This window comes from Myripristis murdjan, chromosome 17, assembly GCF_902150065.1.
Source record: "Myripristis murdjan chromosome 17, fMyrMur1.1, whole genome shotgun sequence".
In the NCBI taxonomy this organism is placed as follows: domain Eukaryota; kingdom Metazoa; phylum Chordata; class Actinopteri; order Holocentriformes; family Holocentridae; genus Myripristis; species Myripristis murdjan.
The window spans coordinates 20404150-20423032 of record NC_043996.1 but is presented as its reverse complement, the minus strand read 5'-3'; the positions used below and the strand labels follow the sequence as shown (position 1 = coordinate 20423032).

At 40.1% G+C, this 18883-nt stretch overlaps 2 protein-coding genes across 5 annotated transcripts; one reads left to right on the top strand and one right to left on the bottom strand.

The window, feature by feature from the left end:
- Positions 1 to 482: 482 nt before the first annotated feature.
- On the bottom strand, positions 483 to 4585 carry psma8 (proteasome 20S subunit alpha 8). Its single transcript, XM_030073696.1, has 7 exons — positions 4364 to 4585; positions 3223 to 3349; positions 2858 to 2982; positions 2574 to 2696; positions 2339 to 2458; positions 1233 to 1295; positions 483 to 1018 (listed from the first exon to the last, which is right to left on the bottom strand). Exons 1-7 carry the CDS (start codon positions 4463 to 4465, stop codon positions 923 to 925), a joined length of 756 nt encoding a protein of 251 aa, XP_029929556.1. The 5' UTR covers positions 4466 to 4585; the 3' UTR covers positions 483 to 922.
- Positions 4586 to 5166: 581 nt separating this feature from the next.
- Positions 5167 to 15003, top strand: ss18 (SS18 subunit of BAF chromatin remodeling complex). 4 transcript variants are annotated; one of them, XM_030073694.1, is made up of 12 exons: positions 5173 to 5244; positions 5480 to 5584; positions 6091 to 6167; positions 6387 to 6471; positions 7378 to 7534; positions 8035 to 8265; positions 8409 to 8579; positions 8917 to 8994; positions 10712 to 10834; positions 13307 to 13437; positions 13921 to 13983; positions 14794 to 15003. In XM_030073694.1, the coding sequence occupies exons 2-11, from the start codon at positions 5516 to 5518 to the stop codon at positions 13936 to 13938; spliced, it is 1140 nt and encodes a 379-aa protein (XP_029929554.1). In that variant the 5' UTR covers positions 5173 to 5244; positions 5480 to 5515; the 3' UTR covers positions 13939 to 13983; positions 14794 to 15003. The 4 variants fall into 4 exon arrangements, with proteins under 4 accessions (XP_029929553.1, XP_029929554.1, XP_029929552.1 ...); XM_030073693.1 differs by lacking the exon at positions 13921 to 13983 and having other exon boundaries at positions 5167 to 5240; XM_030073692.1 differs by lacking the exon at positions 13921 to 13983.
- Positions 15004 to 18883: the final 3880 nt, after the last annotated feature.

Sequence of the window (18883 nt, the reverse complement as noted above, 5' to 3'; positions counted from 1 at the left end):
GGTCTCGTTGGGCCACCATTAGACACTCCTTTCGCTCATCACTAATTTGTTTTAAATGACTGAGGGAGAGGTGAGCACTCTATAAAGCAATCCGAGCTACTTTTTCCTTTTTCAATTCCAGGTCTGTGCCACAGAATGCTGATAAATGAAAACATTGCACTTTATGGACACTCACAATACTGCCTCTGGTGGAGTTTTAAACTGTAGTTATCTTTATATCGCAGTGCTTGCCATTGCAGTAGGATAATCAATAAAAGAAAAAGAAAAAATCAGTAAGACATCAGTACTTTTGCTGTTTTTACAGCCCCCCCCATTTTAACTTTGAAGAAATTGGTTAGCCCATTACTAGTAATGACTCATTATTAATAGCACTGTTGGTAGAAACTATCGCATCAAAGCCTTTAGATATGCCAAAGTATATCCATCATCTAACATAAAATGGAAGTTGCTTAAAATGCAGTTTTGTTAATAACACGCCAAGATGGTACAAACAAGGGAACTTTTATTTAGTATATGGATCATTACGATTCAAAATGTTACAACTAGTTTATTTCAACACTGCTAATCCATCACCATTAAAGCAGGTTATTGAAGGAGATACAAAAAATCCTGGAACCACACATAGTCTGAGGGCTGAACCCTAACTTGACATCTACGTGCCTTCCTCAATGTGCACATCAGTCAGTAATTCATCAGGTGACAGTGATATAATTTGACTGCTTATTCTTTGCAGCCAATATCACTCAGAAATGTGTGCACAGTTTTGAGCAACACAACATGGATATCAAGTTATGATTCAGTCTACATTGAAATAAAAGTTGTCATTAGAACCGTAAACTCTCTGAACCTTACTAAAATTTGCAACCCAAATATGCTGTCTTCCTCCAAGTGCAATAAAGAAAAACTGTTTTGATTAACTGCTTTAAGTGGATTTTTTCTGCTTCTTCTTCTCGGCCTCCTCTTCCTTCTCCTTCTCAATTTCAGCCACCAGTGTCTCAATTTCTTTAGACTCCAATATCTGCGAACAGCCAAGAAAAGCAATTATTAATAAGCACATGACAATAATTGTGTAGTTGTGGCAATGGAGACCAGCTGAATTTCATCACCACTGTCAACAACACTGATTTGGTGAACACACGGTCTACATGGTACACATAGTTTACAGTTGATTATTCAGCCATTAAGAAAAGGAATGAAACATAAAAGCCAAAGTAAAACTGGGGTATGAATACCTTCAGGGGCTGATTTCGCCTGATAACAGCAAGTTCAATATTTTTTCCTCCTGACTGGACGACCTGTTGAAAAGAGGAAAAAAAAAAAAAAAAAAAAAAAAAAAAATCAGGCTATGCAATAATTTGGATATATATTTAAAAAATTGCTGATAGTCATACACTCCTGCAGTTAGTTAAGATTATAATCAGTAATAATTTAATAATGCAGATAGTAATCATTTATTGACAGTCAGAAAATATAACCCAGTCAGTGAATGACAAGATCCGGCACCAAGTCCTCATTTTCAGGATATTTTTTCCCCACATGTTTATAATCCTGCAGTCCTGAATTGGCCATTTGATAGAGGCTGTAGGACTGAAATGTGTCTTAGTTTCAATCAAACTGCCTTCATTCAGGACACTGCACGTGACCTTTTCATTTGTTGATATGCTTATCCTGCATACATGTCAAGAAAAGTGTGCAAAAGCCGTATTGATAACAAAAAAATAGTGACGAGATTCTGCCTTGTGCTTCATCAACAATAATAAGTCATGATTATCTGAAACAATAACAGTCAGAATAACTGAAGTATACACGCCAAAGGCAGCACCACAGAAGCATGCAAACTCTATAAAAACAGATTTGTAATTGTTAAATTACAGTATAATCCCTATATGAACTATAGCTAGTGCTGCAGTAGTGTGCTCTGTGCAAGCCTTTTACTATGCACTTAAAGTAAAACCAAAACAAAAAAGCATGTCATTCTATAGGTCTGGGCGATATTTGGATATTGTGATATGAGACTTGAGAGCTAGGATTTTAGATATTGTAATTTTTGTCTTTTCCTAGTTTTAAAAGATGCATTACAGAAAAGGGATGTAATTTTCATTGATGACTGATGTAATGACTTTGTCATTTGTCTCTACCTGCTTGTTCATCATATCGACATTTCGAATGACCATTAATATCTTCTGGAAGCAAAAACAGTCATCCTATAATGTCATCAAAATGTCGATAGAGGTATGCAGTCAAAGATGTGTTTGGTCCCTATCGCCCAGCCCTATCAATGCATGATGTACAAAATGTACAGAAAGACTGCCCATGCAAACACTGAATTTGGTCTTACCTCAAGCAAAGCCTTGATGGCCAATTTGATTGCTTCATTGTCACCAGCAATGGCTTCGTCTGTGTAATTCTTCTCCAGGAACTCCCTCACTGTCTTTGCACTGCGTCCAATTGCATTTGCCTGAAAAAGTTTTGATAAGAAATGACTTGATACATTTATTTTCCTTTGTTGAAAATTTGCAAAAAAAAAACAAAAAAAAAACACAAAGAACCATGTTAAATACGAAGTAACTGACCTTCCAGGCATGGTAGGTTCCTGAGGGGTCTGTCTGATACAGCCTGGGGGTCCCATCGTAGTCAAAGCCAACAATTAAGGCAGAGATGCCAAACGGCCTGCGTCCATTGCTCTGAGTGTAGCGCTACAAATATTACCAACATACAGACAGATATAAGTGGACATCCTCATAGAGCCAACATAGAAAACAGCCAACAAGCAGCAAGGAACTGTGGCACAAAACCTGAAACTGAGGTTTTTACCCAACAGATTTGAAACAGACATACCGATTTAAACAATGAGTACCTGTTTGAGTGTAGCGATGTAGCGCGTTATGTATTCTACTGTGACTGGGTCCTCAACAGTTAGCCTGTGGCTCTGGCACTCAACCCGAGCTCTGTTGATCACAATACGGGCATCTGCTGTCAGGCCTGGCAAAGATCACAATTGGTAAAATGGTTATTCAAAGTAAGAAAAATACACAATAAAATATCAGCTACAAAATTCCAAGGCAAGGTCAAAATTTCTGTATCACAAGAGAGTGTGCTTACACAACAACATCGTGTGTAGTCAGTATTACATAATTCATGCCCTTGTTCATTGATTGTGTTGTATATGTTTTTTTTTTTTTTTTTTTTAATTGATTGATATCAGCTTGGTTGTTGTGGTACCTGCAAATGCCATGCAGACGTGCTCATCAAGGGCACATATCTTGCGGACGGTCCTTTCCTCCTGCAACTTCGCTACAGATTTCTTCTCAACGCCGAGGACCACAATGTCTTTACCTCTTATCCCCACCTGGATAAAACAGAGTGTTTGAATCAACTTCTACTAACATCAGTAAGAAGAAGATCGCTGATTCAATCCCAAGGGCTGGGAATTCAAAGTAGACAGATATTTACTTATGGATGAACGGGTAGAAGTCGCAAATAACAACTTCTAAAACTACTGGACAGATAAGGAGGCCCTTTTAAGTTAAGCAGTGACCTCTCTAACAAGTACTAAACCTATGTCACATACTGAATACTCTACAAGTTCACCTAATGTAAATTCATAATACATCAGCACTACATTCAACTTCCAGTGCACTTCATACATTGAGGACTACAATACCACAGTATTCGCTGGTTCATACCCACTCACACCCACTTTCACAGGTTCAAACCCAGCTATTTACTTGCACTAAAGTTATAGCATTTTCACTATCCTCACACACTCTTTTTCATAGTTCAGTTTCAAGTTGCATGAGATGTCCTATCTGTTGAAATGTTAACAGTGAGTGTATATGCATTAACTCTGATAATTAGTGTTCAAAAATCCTCAACTTAGCATGCAAGTTAGCTTCACATTAGCTACGCTTGCTGCAGCAGCACAGGGGCCAACTTCACTGTTGTACAACATACAAACTGGAACTAGGAAACCTAAAAGTTACAAATTGGCATTGTTTTTCGTAGATAACTTATGATGTTTATCTAATTATTAGGAAAATGTCGCAAAAGTTAAGAAAAATAATTCACTACCGGTTTGCCGGTTTTAATCAGCGTAATTAAGCTAGTTTTTGTCTAAGATGAGCAATTCTTTTAAAACGTACATTTATACTCGCGCTTACAAAAACTGGATGCAATGTTATGCTGTAAATTGACCTATCAGCACAAATTATCTTCAAAAATCTATCTAATTATTGGCTTGTTGAAACTGAAAGTGCTACCAGAGTGACACAGCGACAAAATGCTTGCTAGCCGCTAGCCACACCGCCGTTCCCTACTGTTAGCCTAACGTTAGCTTTAGCATTAGTTTCATTTTGGGACTTACCGCAGTGGAGCCTTTCTTCACGGCTTCTTGTGCGTATTCTACCTGAAAAAGGTGACCATCGGGAGAGAAAACAGTGATAGCTCTGTCATATCTTGCTGCCATTATGCCGCAAGACACTTAACAATCACAAGGGGAAAAAAAACAACCAGATGATTCAGCTAGTTAGTTAGCAAGCCACTCAGCCTGGGATGCTGCCGTGTGTTGCGTTGGCGCATGCGCATGACCTCTGGAGTCGGGTGAAACCAAAAGTAGGTTTACCAGAAGAAAACTGTAGAAACAGAAAGCTCATAATTAATCAACTGTGTATATTATATTTCTTTATTTAATATACTGAATTTAAAGGTTTACATTAAAATTGTGTCAATGCATATAATGTATGCTTCACCCAGAATGCGGTTACTTTTTACTGATCGTCAAAAGCCGTGTGTGATGAATTATTAATACTGTATATGAAAGTTAATATAATGTACAATCATCAGATGCTTGGAAATGCCTGTCATTTACCTATATATGACATAAATATATTTATGATATAACGAGGCTATGCTGTCCCCTTTTTTGTAGAGCAGTCCATTTCCCGTGGCCTTTCGGATTGAGTTTGGACTGTTCCATTATGCGAAAAAAGGGGAAGAGGGTAATTCCGTGAAAACAAAATGTATGTTTTTCTGTTAATGTGTGTAATTGTATGAAAATTATTATTTTTATATGTAAATAATTCAACGTCGTGTCTTTGCGTAGTCTCACACACTAAATAAAAAAGACCATCTGTGTTTTCAGCCGTGTTGCATCCCCCCAGTGGGTCATTGCATCACAAAATAGCATCCTATTCTAAGCTGTCTGATCTGAGTTCTACCGAATGTGAAGTGTCTTATTAGTTACTTATACCCCTTTTCCACCAGGGCTGATTCGGAGCCGGTGCCTGATTTAGCACCAGTTTTTTGGTTTTCCACTGCCCAAGCAGGGGCCAAACTGGTTCCAAACTGGTTCCAAACTGGTGCTAGGCAAGCACCGACTCCGAGCAGGGGCTAAACAGGAGCCAGAGAAAGAACGCGGCCCACCGCGTCATTGGTGGGCGGACAAACGGGAGCAGCGATCGCTATAAACGTAAAGCTAAACATACGCTTTAGTTTCCTCGTTTCATAGCCTATCACCATGTCGGTGGCGTTTGCACCTCACAGACAGCGTGGGAAAGGAGATATAACCCCCGCTGGAATACAAAAGGTAATTCATCTTTTTTTGCGCATCACAGTATGGAGGCTACGGCAGCAGCCGCTGTTAGCCGTTTGGCTAACAAATGTAGCATTGGCCATCCAAGTCTTCCTGTGAATAGATTGGGAAAAATGTTGCAGGGTCAAAGCGCGGTGAATATGAACCTCGCCGATGTGAGCACGGCGTGTGTAGATGATGAATGTGAAGTCGATCTGCCCAACTAACGTGGATTTATGTCCCGAATGAATGAAGGCCTGTGGTTTTGTTAGCTGGGAACGGTTAGCAAGACGCGTCTTTTGTTAGCTTGACACGCATACTCACACTTCTCAAAACGCCACCCCCCCTCTCCCTCTCCCTCTCCCTCCCCCTCCCCCAGTATGGTGCTCAAATCAGGGCGGGATGACCAGCCAATATCCTAGAATAAACTGTATTACTTTATGGCAATGCTTTTGAATTTTAACTCATTAACGATAACACAAACTCCCAATTAACCACTGTGTTTTGCTACCCTGCTTCAGTTACTTGATGAGAACAACCAGCTCATCCAGTGTATTATGGATTTCCAAAGCAAGGGCAAAACAGCTGAGTGTTCACAGTAAGTGCTGAAATCTTATTTCTGTCTGGACCTGTCTGTAATGTAATCAGTTGTATTCTTTGTTTTGGTTTCAGATAATGTCTCATGTCTGGGAATTGCTTAGTCTACTGGCATTATGGAAATCTTAGTATCACTTGTCACTGTATTTTCTCATGGGATGTCTTTGTTCAAGTTCAGATGCATCCTACGCTTGTGTTCATAACCCTGCACCTTTTCCAGGTATCAGCAGATGCTGCACAGAAATTTAGTTTACCTGGCCACGATAGCAGACTCCAATCAGAACATGCAGTCTCTTCTTCCTGCTGTAAGTATTTGTTACAGCTGGCCATTTTTGAGCAGCAAGCTGTATGTAACTCTGTGTGTACATTTTTTGTTGTAAGTAAATGTTGAAGTCGGCATTGTTTCAGATCAAGGCCAACACTTGGCAATGAATCAGATAGCATGATTTTGACAAGGACTCGTAAATAGTATGCAGCTCAGGAATTTAAATGTGCTGAACTTTTAAGTCAGTATAGGAAACTTGAGAAACTCATTTTACCCCTTAATCACAATCGGATAATTGTACTGTATTCTATAAACGTCTATGTAGTTTCGAATTATTTCTCCTTTTCATTATTCTCTGTATACAGTCCAAACCTAATTCATTATTACACTGCATCTTGTTTGGATGTTCCTGATGGAAGCACAACCTGTACAAGCTTGGACTGTGCCTCTATAGTTTGCAAAAAAGAGACTTGGCTTCATCAAGAAGTTTGTTCTCTTAACAAGTTTGACTCCCCAACCATATGTGAAACAGCAAGGAGCCAACAATTATCTGCTAACTGGGGCACATATCAATGGATGACTGATGTTATATATATTTTTTTTCCTTTGTTATATCTTTATAGTCTCTGCAAGCACTCATCTCACTCAGATTCTTTTTTTATAAAATTCCCTCCCTTTGGTGAAGGCTGTAACATCATGCAGGACCACTTATTTTGTGATAGCAAATGTATTTTTTTTTTTTCTCCAAACATGTCTTTTGCTTCCTTAATTGTGCTTGAATTGTTAAGGTATATCACACCTACACATGGATTTATTATTTTATAGTTTGACCTCAGGCTTTAACTGCTCTTTTCTCTCTGTGTTTTCTTGCTTGCATTGGCTCAGATGGCATTTCTGGTACAGTTGATGTGTGTTTTTGTCTCTGTGTTCTCTGTGTGCCTTGCAGCCGCCCACTCAGAACATGCCCATGGGCCCTGGTGGGATGAACCAAAGTGGAGCCCCCCCCCAGCCTCCCCACGGTCACAACATGCCCTCTGAGGGTATGGTCAGCGGTGGCCCCCCAGCCCCACACATGCAGAATCAGATGAATGGACAGATGCCTGGTAAGTGACCCACCTCTACCACTCCCTTTCCTCATCTTTCTCTCTTTTTCCCTATTCCCGTCTTCTCCCTTGGTCCCTGTCTCACTTGGGTTGCCTAGCAACACCACAGACCTGCAAGGGAGGTCGCTCTGCTGAAGGATGATGTCACCCGTTTGCCAGCTCTGGTGGTCTTGGACTCTTCTTCCCTGTGATTCTGGTTATTTTCTGTTTTGCATGTTGGTTTGTTTTAGTGTGTGTGCTTTTGTTTGTTTTTATGATTGCAAATTTATATGCTTCACCATGTTCTGTCAAAACATTAACACAGCTTTGAATCAAAATAAGTAAACCGTTCTAATTATTTTACCGTACAGTGATTATAAATACATTTTGAAAGAGCCAACATTTATGGAATTACATCTAAAAAATAGAAATACTGCCATCATGATTTTTAAGCATCATATGTGTGTTGAATAGGTAAGTGGTTTGCAAAGGGATGAATCACCTCTGCTGTTGTTTTCCAGGGCCTAATCACATGCCCATGCAAGGTCCCGGTCCAGGCCCCAACCAGCCTCCAAATATGCCCAGTGGCTCCATGAATATACCCCCCAGCAGCCACAGCTCCATGGGTGGCTACAATCATGCCGTCCCTTCCTCCCAGGGCATGCCAGCTCAGAGCCAAATGAACATGACCCAGGGCCAGCCCATGGGAAACTACGGCCCTCGGCCAAACATGAACATGCAGCCTAACCAGGGTAAAACAGCCCATTTGTAGGTTCCCACTTTGTCAATGTAAATTCCCCATCACATGTATACCATTCACATGAATTTGAAAAAAACATGTTCTGACTGTAATTGGGGATTTGATGAACATGTCCTCTGTGCCGGTTCCCCTCAGGCCCCATGATGCACCAGCAGCCCCCCTCCCAGCAGTATAACATGCCTCCTGGTGGCGGTGGGCAGCACTACCAAGGGCAGCAGAACCCCATGGGCATGATGGGCCAGGTCAACCAGGGGAACCACGTCATGGGGCAGAGGCCAATGCCTCCATACAGACCCCCGCAGCAAGGTATGCCACTCTGAGCAGAGTGGGCAAGCTGTCGAAAACAGAGTGCTACAACCTGTCCTCTCCTTAATCCACCCTGCTGCATTTCTGAACTCTCTCGCTCCTCAGATATTAACTATCTTCTCTGTTGTTCCTCATGGACACTCTTGGTGCATCAATATATACTTTGAAGCCTCAAGAACTAAAAGCTAGCCGAGTGACCAGAAGGAAGCTTTCTAACGAGACCTAGTGGCAAGGAATCCATCCCCACCTCCCCTTCCCCTTGCACAGAACCAGTCATCCCAACAACACCTTGAATCTACTTGTGTGTATGTTGTGTGCTGTGTGTATGTGTATGTAGGACCCCCTCAGCAGTACCCAGGGCAGGAAGACTACTATGGGGACCAGTACAGTCACGCAGGACAGGGAGCTTCAGAAGGTAGGAGAACCCTCCAACCACTCCTGGAAAATAAAAAAAAAAAAAAGAAAAAAGAAAAAAAAAATCATTCACTCAGAGGAGTTGTGTTGAAAAATGGAGGATGAAAGGGGACTTTAGACAAAACCACAAACAGTTCAGCTTATTCATTGTTTTGTGGGGAACCCGAGTGTCTTCTGGCTCTAATGAAGGAAAGGAAAGGTTTCTAATTATGAAGTAGGATGCACTTTAGATGCCATGGTGCACTACTCCTGCAGTCCACAGCCAGGTCAGCATTCACACTGGAATTAAACGTCATACCACTCATTTTAATCTTGCAGAGCCATTCCCTGAGGTCGTGCAAGCCACTCCACCTGTTTGCAGTGATAGAAAGAGCTTGGGCAAATAGTCGTGCATTAGTCTACCATGAATCTCATAAGAATGTATTTAAAATGAAGCTTCACAAAGCTGCAGTTTTCTTTGGTGCCATAGTTTAGTACCGATCTAACAAGGAATCCTGGAACAGCCCTTAGATCAGATTTTATCATCTTTAATAAAAAGGAGCATGTTTTAGCTGAAGCCAACAGCGCGGATTTCATTTATAACTTAGTGCAACAAAGACATTTAATTGAGATTGGCTAGGTGAACTTTAGCAGGAATTTTAAGGTTTAATATCACAGTAATGGCCACATTGATGGATTGATTCATGATAAACAACTCCCTTTATCTGTCTTTGTCCAATTAACATTTGCATCCGCTGTTTTTTTGTCTGCTGACTACACTATCTTCCTTTTACTTTTCAAAATCTAGTTTCTTCTAAGACAGCACTTAAAATAAAGGATGTATTTGTAAAGTGGCTTTGAACTTTTTAAAACATGTGAAATATGTTGCAGAAAACAGCTACCACAAAGATACCACATCTTTGAAGTCATTAATGTCATGGACTTTGAAAATTAATATTTTTCCATCAAGATTATTTTTTTTGCCTCATGTAATTGGTATGAATGGGAGGTATTAACTTATTTTTCTTTCTATGTTGAGTTGATACAGATCATAATGATTAGTTTACAGCCACCATATCCTGAAGAAAGCATTGTTAGGTCTTATATTCATCACATTTCTACCATGCAGGTATCTCTTCCCATACACATGCACTCTTGTGACAGTTGACTGACTTGCATCTCAGGAATGACTTATGTTAATAAACAACAGTGTAGTATTTCAAAATTTGAAAAACAAAATGCTCAAGTACATTTTAATTAATTTAGCCTACACTTTACACTTGAAATAATTTAGACTTCATTTTCACAGGAGGTAAAGCAGTAAATGTTTGCTAAGTTGTGCTGGTCAAAACTTGCTTCCCTCCTTTTCCTTTAATTTCTTCACTGCTATGTGTTATCTCAAACTCATTTTTGATCAATATTTTATTGTATAATGCTATTCTATTTATTTTTCACAGCATACATGCCAGGTAAGGTTGTGTCGCAATAACAACAGGTGCATCCAAAGTTCCTCAGGATAGTATCCTGTTTTGCTGCCAGTTTGTCATTATGATTCTACATCACCTCTTGCTTTGTAAGTGTGAATATTCAAGAGCTAAACTAAGAAGCCATCCAACAAACGGTGGAAATGAATCTTCCAAAATAATATGTTTTTGAAATTTGCTTTTTAAATGTCTGCTTTCCTGCTGCACCGAGGATGTTAGTGGGTTACTCACAGCGCCTGTTGTCGCCCCCTGAAGGTAATGCCCAGTATGGCCAGCAGCAGGAGGCGTACCAGCAAGGCCCTCCCCAGCAGCAGGGCTACCCTCCTCAGCAGCAGTACCCAGGTCAGCAGGGCTACCCACCACAACAGCAGGGCTATGGTGAGTTTCCTTCCCCTCAACTGTGGGCACATATTTGTCCTGTAGGAGGCACTATCTGCTCTCTTTGGCTGCCTCGTACTGTTGAATAATCATGCCTCCAGTCCACAGTGAGTTAGTGGTTGCTGCCCCTTGGAAATGTAACTGTGCCAAGTGCATGTCAAGACACCATCAAGAGCAAGGAATGAAAGGGCTACCTTAATGAATGGTTGGGGGATTGGAGCTTGGTAGAAGAGATAGAAATTTAATCAGTAGTGGTGGCTGGCACTACATTAGCATTCCTCCTGGTGCTTCAGAAGCTGTTTGATATGACATCCCTGGTCTCAGAGAGTGGGAGAGGAGCTTTGGCTGATGGGTATAGACCCTGGGCCATGTGTACAAGTATGGAAGCTCCTGCAACTCTTTGCTCTTTTTCTTCCTCATCCCATCTTTCCCTGTAACTTTCCATCCTTCACCCTCTCTGTCTGAGCCAGAGGCCTTTATCTCATGTTAGTAATGAGCTATCGCAGAGGCAGAGGCTGTGAGGTGGGATCCATCTGGCACACACACATGCTTCTCTCGCAGGCCCCCACAAGGTTATGCTCACCAGCGTCAGACATTACAAGCGCCTAACGATGCTGCGTGGGCCTCATTTGACTTCAGCCCCAGTCAGGCTTTGCTCGGCCCTTCAGAGCACCCGCATGGCTACAGTATATGGGGGCTGATGAAGTGATTTTTAATGAGGCTTGCTCCTTTTAATGAAGACCAACAGAATCTCCTTGATGTCTCCTTGCATTAGGGAAGCACCGCCCCGGCCCCAGCCTGACTCGCTCATTCTCATTCATTACTGAGCCGGGTGATGTGGAGCCAGCCTAAACAAATGGGTCTGAGTCGGACTGAGCCACCGTTCTTTCTGTCATGCATCAGCTTTTTTATTGCAGGCCATTAGTGATAGTAAACTGGCAATGATTGCCTCGAGTTCTCCGGCTAACAAGTAGGAGAACAGAAATGGTTAACAAGTGAAACTTTGTTGTGTTGCCACAGAACATGCTTTTGATGGAGGTGTTATGGAATGTAGGGTAGCGCGTGAATCAGGCCTGATAGTTTGAATCCAACCCAAATGTGGTTGAGAATTTTTTTTTTCCAACCCAGCCCACCAACCAGAACAAATACTGACTCAAAACAGTGACTGAAGCCCGAGAAAATTTTGACTGAACCAAACTACCCCCAGCTCAATAGAGCCTCAATAAAACCTGACATTCATATTGTAAAATGTATCTTTTAGACTACTAATTAAGTGTAGTCTATGTAGTGCCAGCAACCTTCCAGTTTAAATAGATAGATGGAAAAACTAAATTTAACATCAGGCTATAGTGAAATTCATCAAAAAACTCAGTCTAAAATTAAATTTAAATGCCACTTTAATAAATCCTTTCATCAATCCATGCTAACACATGCATATCCAATCACGGTTAAAAATTAAAATAAGAAGGAAAAACTTAAATTTGAAACCCAAGGACAAAAATATGACCCAGTCTGGCCCATGCTCTTGCAATATCTGTCCTGTCCAAACCTGACCTGGCCCAACAGGAACAGATGGGCCTCTTCAGGTTCAGGCAGCCATCCCAAGTGCAAATCTAGAGTTTGTATTGTCTGTGCTCTGTAGCATTTCATACAACAGTCGGTTCCGGTGTTGCAATCTGATTGGACAAGGCAAGTCTTTAAAGTGTTAAGATCTCTTAAATTCAGTGTTATCAACGTTGGGCCTTCAAAGTCATTAAATAGTCTTAAATTTGAATCTAGTAGGTCTTAATTTATACAGACATTTTTTTCAAATTTCATTCATCAATCATTTGTTCTCTTGTCAAAATTTATCAAGCTCTTCTGTTGCCAAACTTTAAGCCTACCGCTGAATTTAATGCTTTCTTTAAACTGACGTGCTGCACTTAACCCACTTTATGCTTCCTTTCCTTTACATTTACATGCATACAGAAACCAGATTCTTCACTTGAGCATCTGTAGAGAGAAATTCACAAAAATCTGTGAACTTACCTGTCCAAAGTTCTGTTTAAAAACAACAAAAAAAGTCCTGGTTAGATTTATTCCAGCAGTAGCTGCTATGTAAGCAAAAGGAGTCTGTTGGAATCAGTAAACAACCACATTCCTACATAAAACTGACCTTAGCATGTGACCAAATAAAGACTGCTTATCTTTACATTTACATTCAATGTATATTTGAGTAACAAAACTGATTTTTCCAGAAATGACTCTTCAGTTTGGTTAAGATTTGTCTTGAGACATCTCTAAGACCAGCTGCGATCATCTTTGCTGCTCGGCCTGTGGCCTCAGCTGTGCCTGTGCCTACGACCAAATCACAGCCGTGCGGATTTTCAGTATAACACAACTCCCTCTTGTGTGATATTGATTAATCGAAATGCATTGAGATTTACTGAAGTCACATACCTAATTTTAAACTAATCTCAATCTTTGTCTTAGGCCCCTCCCAAAGTGCCCCAGGACAGTATCCCAACTATCCTCAGGGGCAGGGACAGCAGTACGGGGCCTATCGCCCCCCTCAACCTGGACCTCCACAAGGCCAGCAGCAGCGCCCTTACGGCTATGACCAGGTCAGTATGTCCACAGCACTAGACGGACGTCAGCACTTGTCCATACGTGGGTCTTAGTGTGTCCCTTTTGGTGTTTATTGCAGGACTTAGTCTTAAATTGTGTAGATCTTAATAAGGCCAGAGTTCAGTGTCAGCAAAGTTAGAAAGTAGTTATGGTACAGGGTATCTTGTGCATGCTGTCATCATGTTCGGGGGTTTAAACTGTACTTCCCAAAACAGTTTGATGTTTTTAATTCAGCTGTAGTCTTTCACATTTTAGCTCCAGTTTTGAGTCATCTGTCTTGGGAGAACATTATCAGTCTGTCCTGGCTAATATGGCATGCCAGTCCAGTGAAATATGAGGGCTTTAAGCAGATTCTCTCCTTAAACTTGATAAAGACTGCTCTAGTGTTCAAAGGGAGATCTACATGTTGCCCTGTATTTCCTGTGGTCTTATGTGGGGGCCACAGCTACACTTTGATATCTTTATCTTTGAATATTCAGGGACACATGAGGAAATAAAGACCCAGGGATTTGAACCCCTGACTAGCTCTGTAAGAAGCAAAGGTAATGGTTGCTGTGAAGACCTCAACGTCCAATCTAGACGTTTGACCACCTAGCCTTTTTTTGCATTTGTTATGCTTCTTCTTCTGTCTTTTATGTCTTGATCTTTTTCCATCTTTCTTCTTTTTTCTTTTCTTTTTTCTGTTTTTTTTGTTTGTTTTTCTTTTTCTTTTTTTTTCTTTTTTTGTAACCAGGGGTCGAATTGTAAGCCATGAGGTCCAAAAACACAGCATGCATAGTCTGCAATGAAACAGCAAAAAGATCACATGTTTTAGTTGTGTGTCCTTATTCTATGTGGTTTTAAACAACACTGGTTTCTGAGTGTGCCAATGTGCTTGAGATAAATTTCATACAAAATCAAAGCATTTTCTACATTAAACAGTTTAACTGATTGTTTCTTTCAAATGCAAGTTTCTAAATTTGTTTCCAATGTGTTTTCGAGCAATACCAAACGCATACTTCGACCCCTGTTTAGAAATACATTGACTATTGCTGTTCTTACACTGAATTTAGACCACATAAACTTCGTATCTTGTAGTCAATAAGGAGTATCTTCATCAGCCATGCTGCTGCAGAAACCTGAGGTGTCAAGTTCTATTTCACAACTCACAAGTTGTGAGGCCATGCTGCCACCTTCTGGTCAAATCCAGCAAATGCAGCCAAGTTGTAAATCATGTTTTGCAGTATGATATGGTTGAAACCACAGATGTTTCTTGTTTGCATTTTATTAAGAATTGTGCATTTTACTCTGCCTTTGTGTATTTGTTGATATGAAAGGTCAATAAGATAAGTCCATCACGCTTCTCTCTACAGGGCCAGTATGGAAATTACCAGCAATGAGAGATGGTCACAGCAACCCACACAGCCCTTGCTCTGACCTCTGTCTGAGCTTTGACCTCTGGTCAACTGCTAAGTAGACTTACATGATGGCTGCAGCTCACTGAGACACTCTCAGACACTTACACACACACACACACACACGTACACACACGCACATGCATAATAAAAAGACACGTTACCCTGTTTCCCCTCTCTTTGGGCTCTTGTCCTTTCCTGTAAAGTGTATTCTTTTTATTGTGAACATTGACTCAATAATCACTGATTCTTGGGAATTGGGATAAAACAGGTTTTAATTTTGGGAAAAAAAGTGCGTTAAATTACAAAATCTGAAGGTATATCATTATAGGCCAAGGTCTTGGCTGTTCAGCAATGTACCAGTGCAACCTCCTCATTTTGCATTTTTTTCATAAAATAGGTTTTTCCATTTATTAGGCTACTTTGTTTTTGTCAACACCGTCACCATAATGTTTTTTTTTTTTTTTTTTTTGAAAAACATTTTTGTATTAAAGAGACTATTACTTTAATAACTCAACAGCACCAAAGAAACATATTGTAAGCATATTCATTTAAAACCAATTTAACTGCCTCTGACGGTGGTGACACTTATCTGACGGTGGTGACAGTCGCCTCATTCAAACATACATTTCCAAAATTTATACCACTCAAGTCAATGGCTTCTTGCTTAACAACTTTGTTTAACTATTTGGTACAAAAAATAACAATCCTGAGCACTGTTATAAGCATTTTTCAGACTTCAGTCATCACCGTCAGACAGAAAATCTGACGGTGGTGACGTCTGACGGTGGTGACAAAAACCTGCTCTTTCACATGATAAGCATGAGTTGTTCACATTAGCCAGCTTGTTTTCGCCCTGTTGCTACCTGCATCAGACCTCTTCTTAAAAAGTATACATTTATTCCATAATCTAATTTAATATTTTTTATACAGAAGTGACGGTGTTGACAATTTATGGTTGTGACAGTAGCAGTGTCCAAAAATATGAAGAGATTTAAGAGAAAATAGAAAACTCACAGGAGCCTGAGTGGTCTTGAAGCATGCAGTAGAGCTAAAGGTTTGAAAAGGGGTCCTCAGAAATGTAATTGACCTTGTAGTTTTTTTTATTATTATTTTTTAAATATATATCTGACGGTGGTGACGACTATCTGGGACACATTTTGAGCAACCACAAAATAATAGTAAATATTGTTCAAAACACATTGTTTGTAGTTTTTAATACATATTATGATGTACTCTTTCATGTGGTAAAGATATTATTCAATGAAATTATTACTTTTTGTTGTTTTAATCAAGTTGAAATGATTATCTCCTATCCGAGGACAACTGGTTTTGTAGGCCATGGGCCAACATATAACCATTAAATTAATACAAATTAAAAATAAACCTATAAAAGAACCTTACAAATGTGCAAAGGACCCCCTGATTATGCCATTGATTCTTTTTTATTTATTAAAATATTGTAAATTTCCATCAGAAATTGCATTTTTCTCAGTGGGACGTGATTTATCCAAATTCTCAAAAATCAGTGTAATGTCAAATTACATGACTCACCTTCTGGTCCAGTATGTCTCAAAGCAGCAATGCCTTAAAAGAAAAAGAAAAAATGAAAACAGAGCTGCCTTATCCTTTAGCATTGCAGATTGTGAAAGGGGCAAACAAAATTTTGGGTATCACAGATGAGTTAAATGTACAGAATTTCAATCCGGTGTGGTGCATTACTTCTCTATCCTTCAGCTTCCCGTCTATAAGAAGCAATAATGCCAGCAGTAGGGAAATGTGTGGGGGCTTAGAGATGAGATATTGCACCAAACAAAGTTCCTGCTAGGCCATGGTACATGTCATGACAGTCAAAGTATGTGATGATGTAAAAATGTATTTTATGCTTTTTAGATGGAGCTAACTTTGTATAAGACTTTGAAAAGTAGTACTAAATGCTGTGTTGTTTATTTCCTGAAGTGTATGTGTCAATGTATTTTTTTAAATCTTTTTTGACTATCCCATCCAGCACAATGTGTTTTTTTTTTTAATCCCCTTTTTTGTTTGTTCCTTTGTTGAATTGTGTAACTGTTATATTGGATCTGCTACGTCAGTGACTTGTACACCGTATGACTGCTTTGAGTAAAAATGAAGACTTCATTGAGATGCACAGAAACTCCCTTAAGGACAGATATAAACAGAATACCTGGAACTAGAATATTTGTTCTGGAAAATGTTTAAAATCTTGAAAAGAAAAAAATACAGAACAAATAAGCATCTAAAGAAGGCTGTATTTGGTGTTCAAATGTTTAACGGAAAATCATAAAATAATTTTTTCAGTGTCTATCATAAGCAGAAACTCATATTACATTTGCTATCAGAAAAATGGCCATTACTCTTTCTGGACAAACATGGCCAGAGAGGTAATATGGAGCAGACACTGCTCAAAATTTATAGGCCAATCTGATTTTTCTCTACAGCCTCATTTTCCAGGATTGAGGAAATCTTGTCCATTGACTGCAAACTGGTGAATGGGAAAGATAAAACTTGCTATAGTAAAGATTTCTCACTTTTTGTTAGTCTTGAAAATGCTGGAATACATATTTCCCTTGAATAAACTTCTAAGTTGATGTCATTCAAATAGTGTCGTGTGTGTATAATAAAGATTGTTACTATCAAATATGTAACATAAGATGTGAAAATAATGTTCTGAAATGGATTCCTTAATTTCACAGTAAAGACTGGTTGTGCGGTTTTATATCACTGGCTTGATATCTGTTTTATGGTGCATACTTTATTGATCCCATATGTACAGTGACAGAGACAAGAGGAATTGACACTGGCCTCTGATATTGTTTATACGGCTGTTTTAATATTTTTCATTCTACGCCCCATCAAAATGGTGGTCACAGTTGTGTCATTGCAATGTATAACTGTACATTATAATAAATTGGAAAAATCTTTAATATACTTTGGCTTGTTTTATTTGCTGCGTTTGAGGATTTTTATTTCTGAGCAGATTTAACATGCAAAATCATTCATGCTTAAAAACTATCAGAATATCACTATGTGCACTCTCGGCGCTGTCACAATCTGACAGTATGATATAATTGTTTGTCTTCATCTGCTATCTGGTAGTCAGTTTCCTACTGATAATGACCCTACCCCGCTCAGCAGCATGTCTGCTCTGTCCAGATGCATCCAGAGAGGTCCAGAGCACATTTACACCCAAAATTACCTTCCGTGTCCCTCTCTCCCTCTCTGCTCCCTCCAGAGAAGGAGAGGGACTACCTGTCACATTGGGGGGAGCGATACAGATGGTACACCAGATGTGTGGCCGAAGCACGTGATGGGAGAGTGGTGATGGTGTTAGAGGGCTACTGCTTGGGTTGCCTTGGTGCTGATGATGAGTGTGAGTGTGTGTGCGGATGTCAGTGAGTGCTAAGGATGTGGTGCTTGATTATGCTGTAAGAAAAGTCAGGAGAGGTGTGTGGATCTTTCAGACTTTGCGAATTAACATTTCCACGTGCTTATGTGTGCATTTGTGTATGTATGGATGCTCCCTGCTCAGGTTTAGTGGCATCTCCCAGTCACCCCACCATCATGCTGCTCCACAGCTGGCCGCCCCACCCTTCCCAGCTGCCACTGGGGCTCCCCTTGGCCCCTCCGCTTGGCAGAGCTGGCGTTTTGGGCGCTCCCCCACCAGTCCTCCCTGGCAGCTGCTGCCCTCAGCTGCGCTCTCGCAGACGGTATTGGGGTCGGACAAAGTCACTCCTCCTGTGACTGTGTCTGGGGCCGTTGGGTGGGGGGATGAAGGGGTGGCAAGGAGACTCTATCTCTCATGAAAGATCTGTTTTCAGCACTCATAAATTTAAATTGATGGGCATTTATGTAGAAATTAAACACTGAACAGTGATGGAATTCTGACTTGAATATGGATATTTGTGTGGTGGTACTGATTAGTCGCTCGATAGTCCACATGGTTAAAACATCTGCGACAGAAAAAAACAAGGGAGTTTCTTTGTAGCCCATGAACATACATTTACTCTGTAGTTGTTAATGAATTATT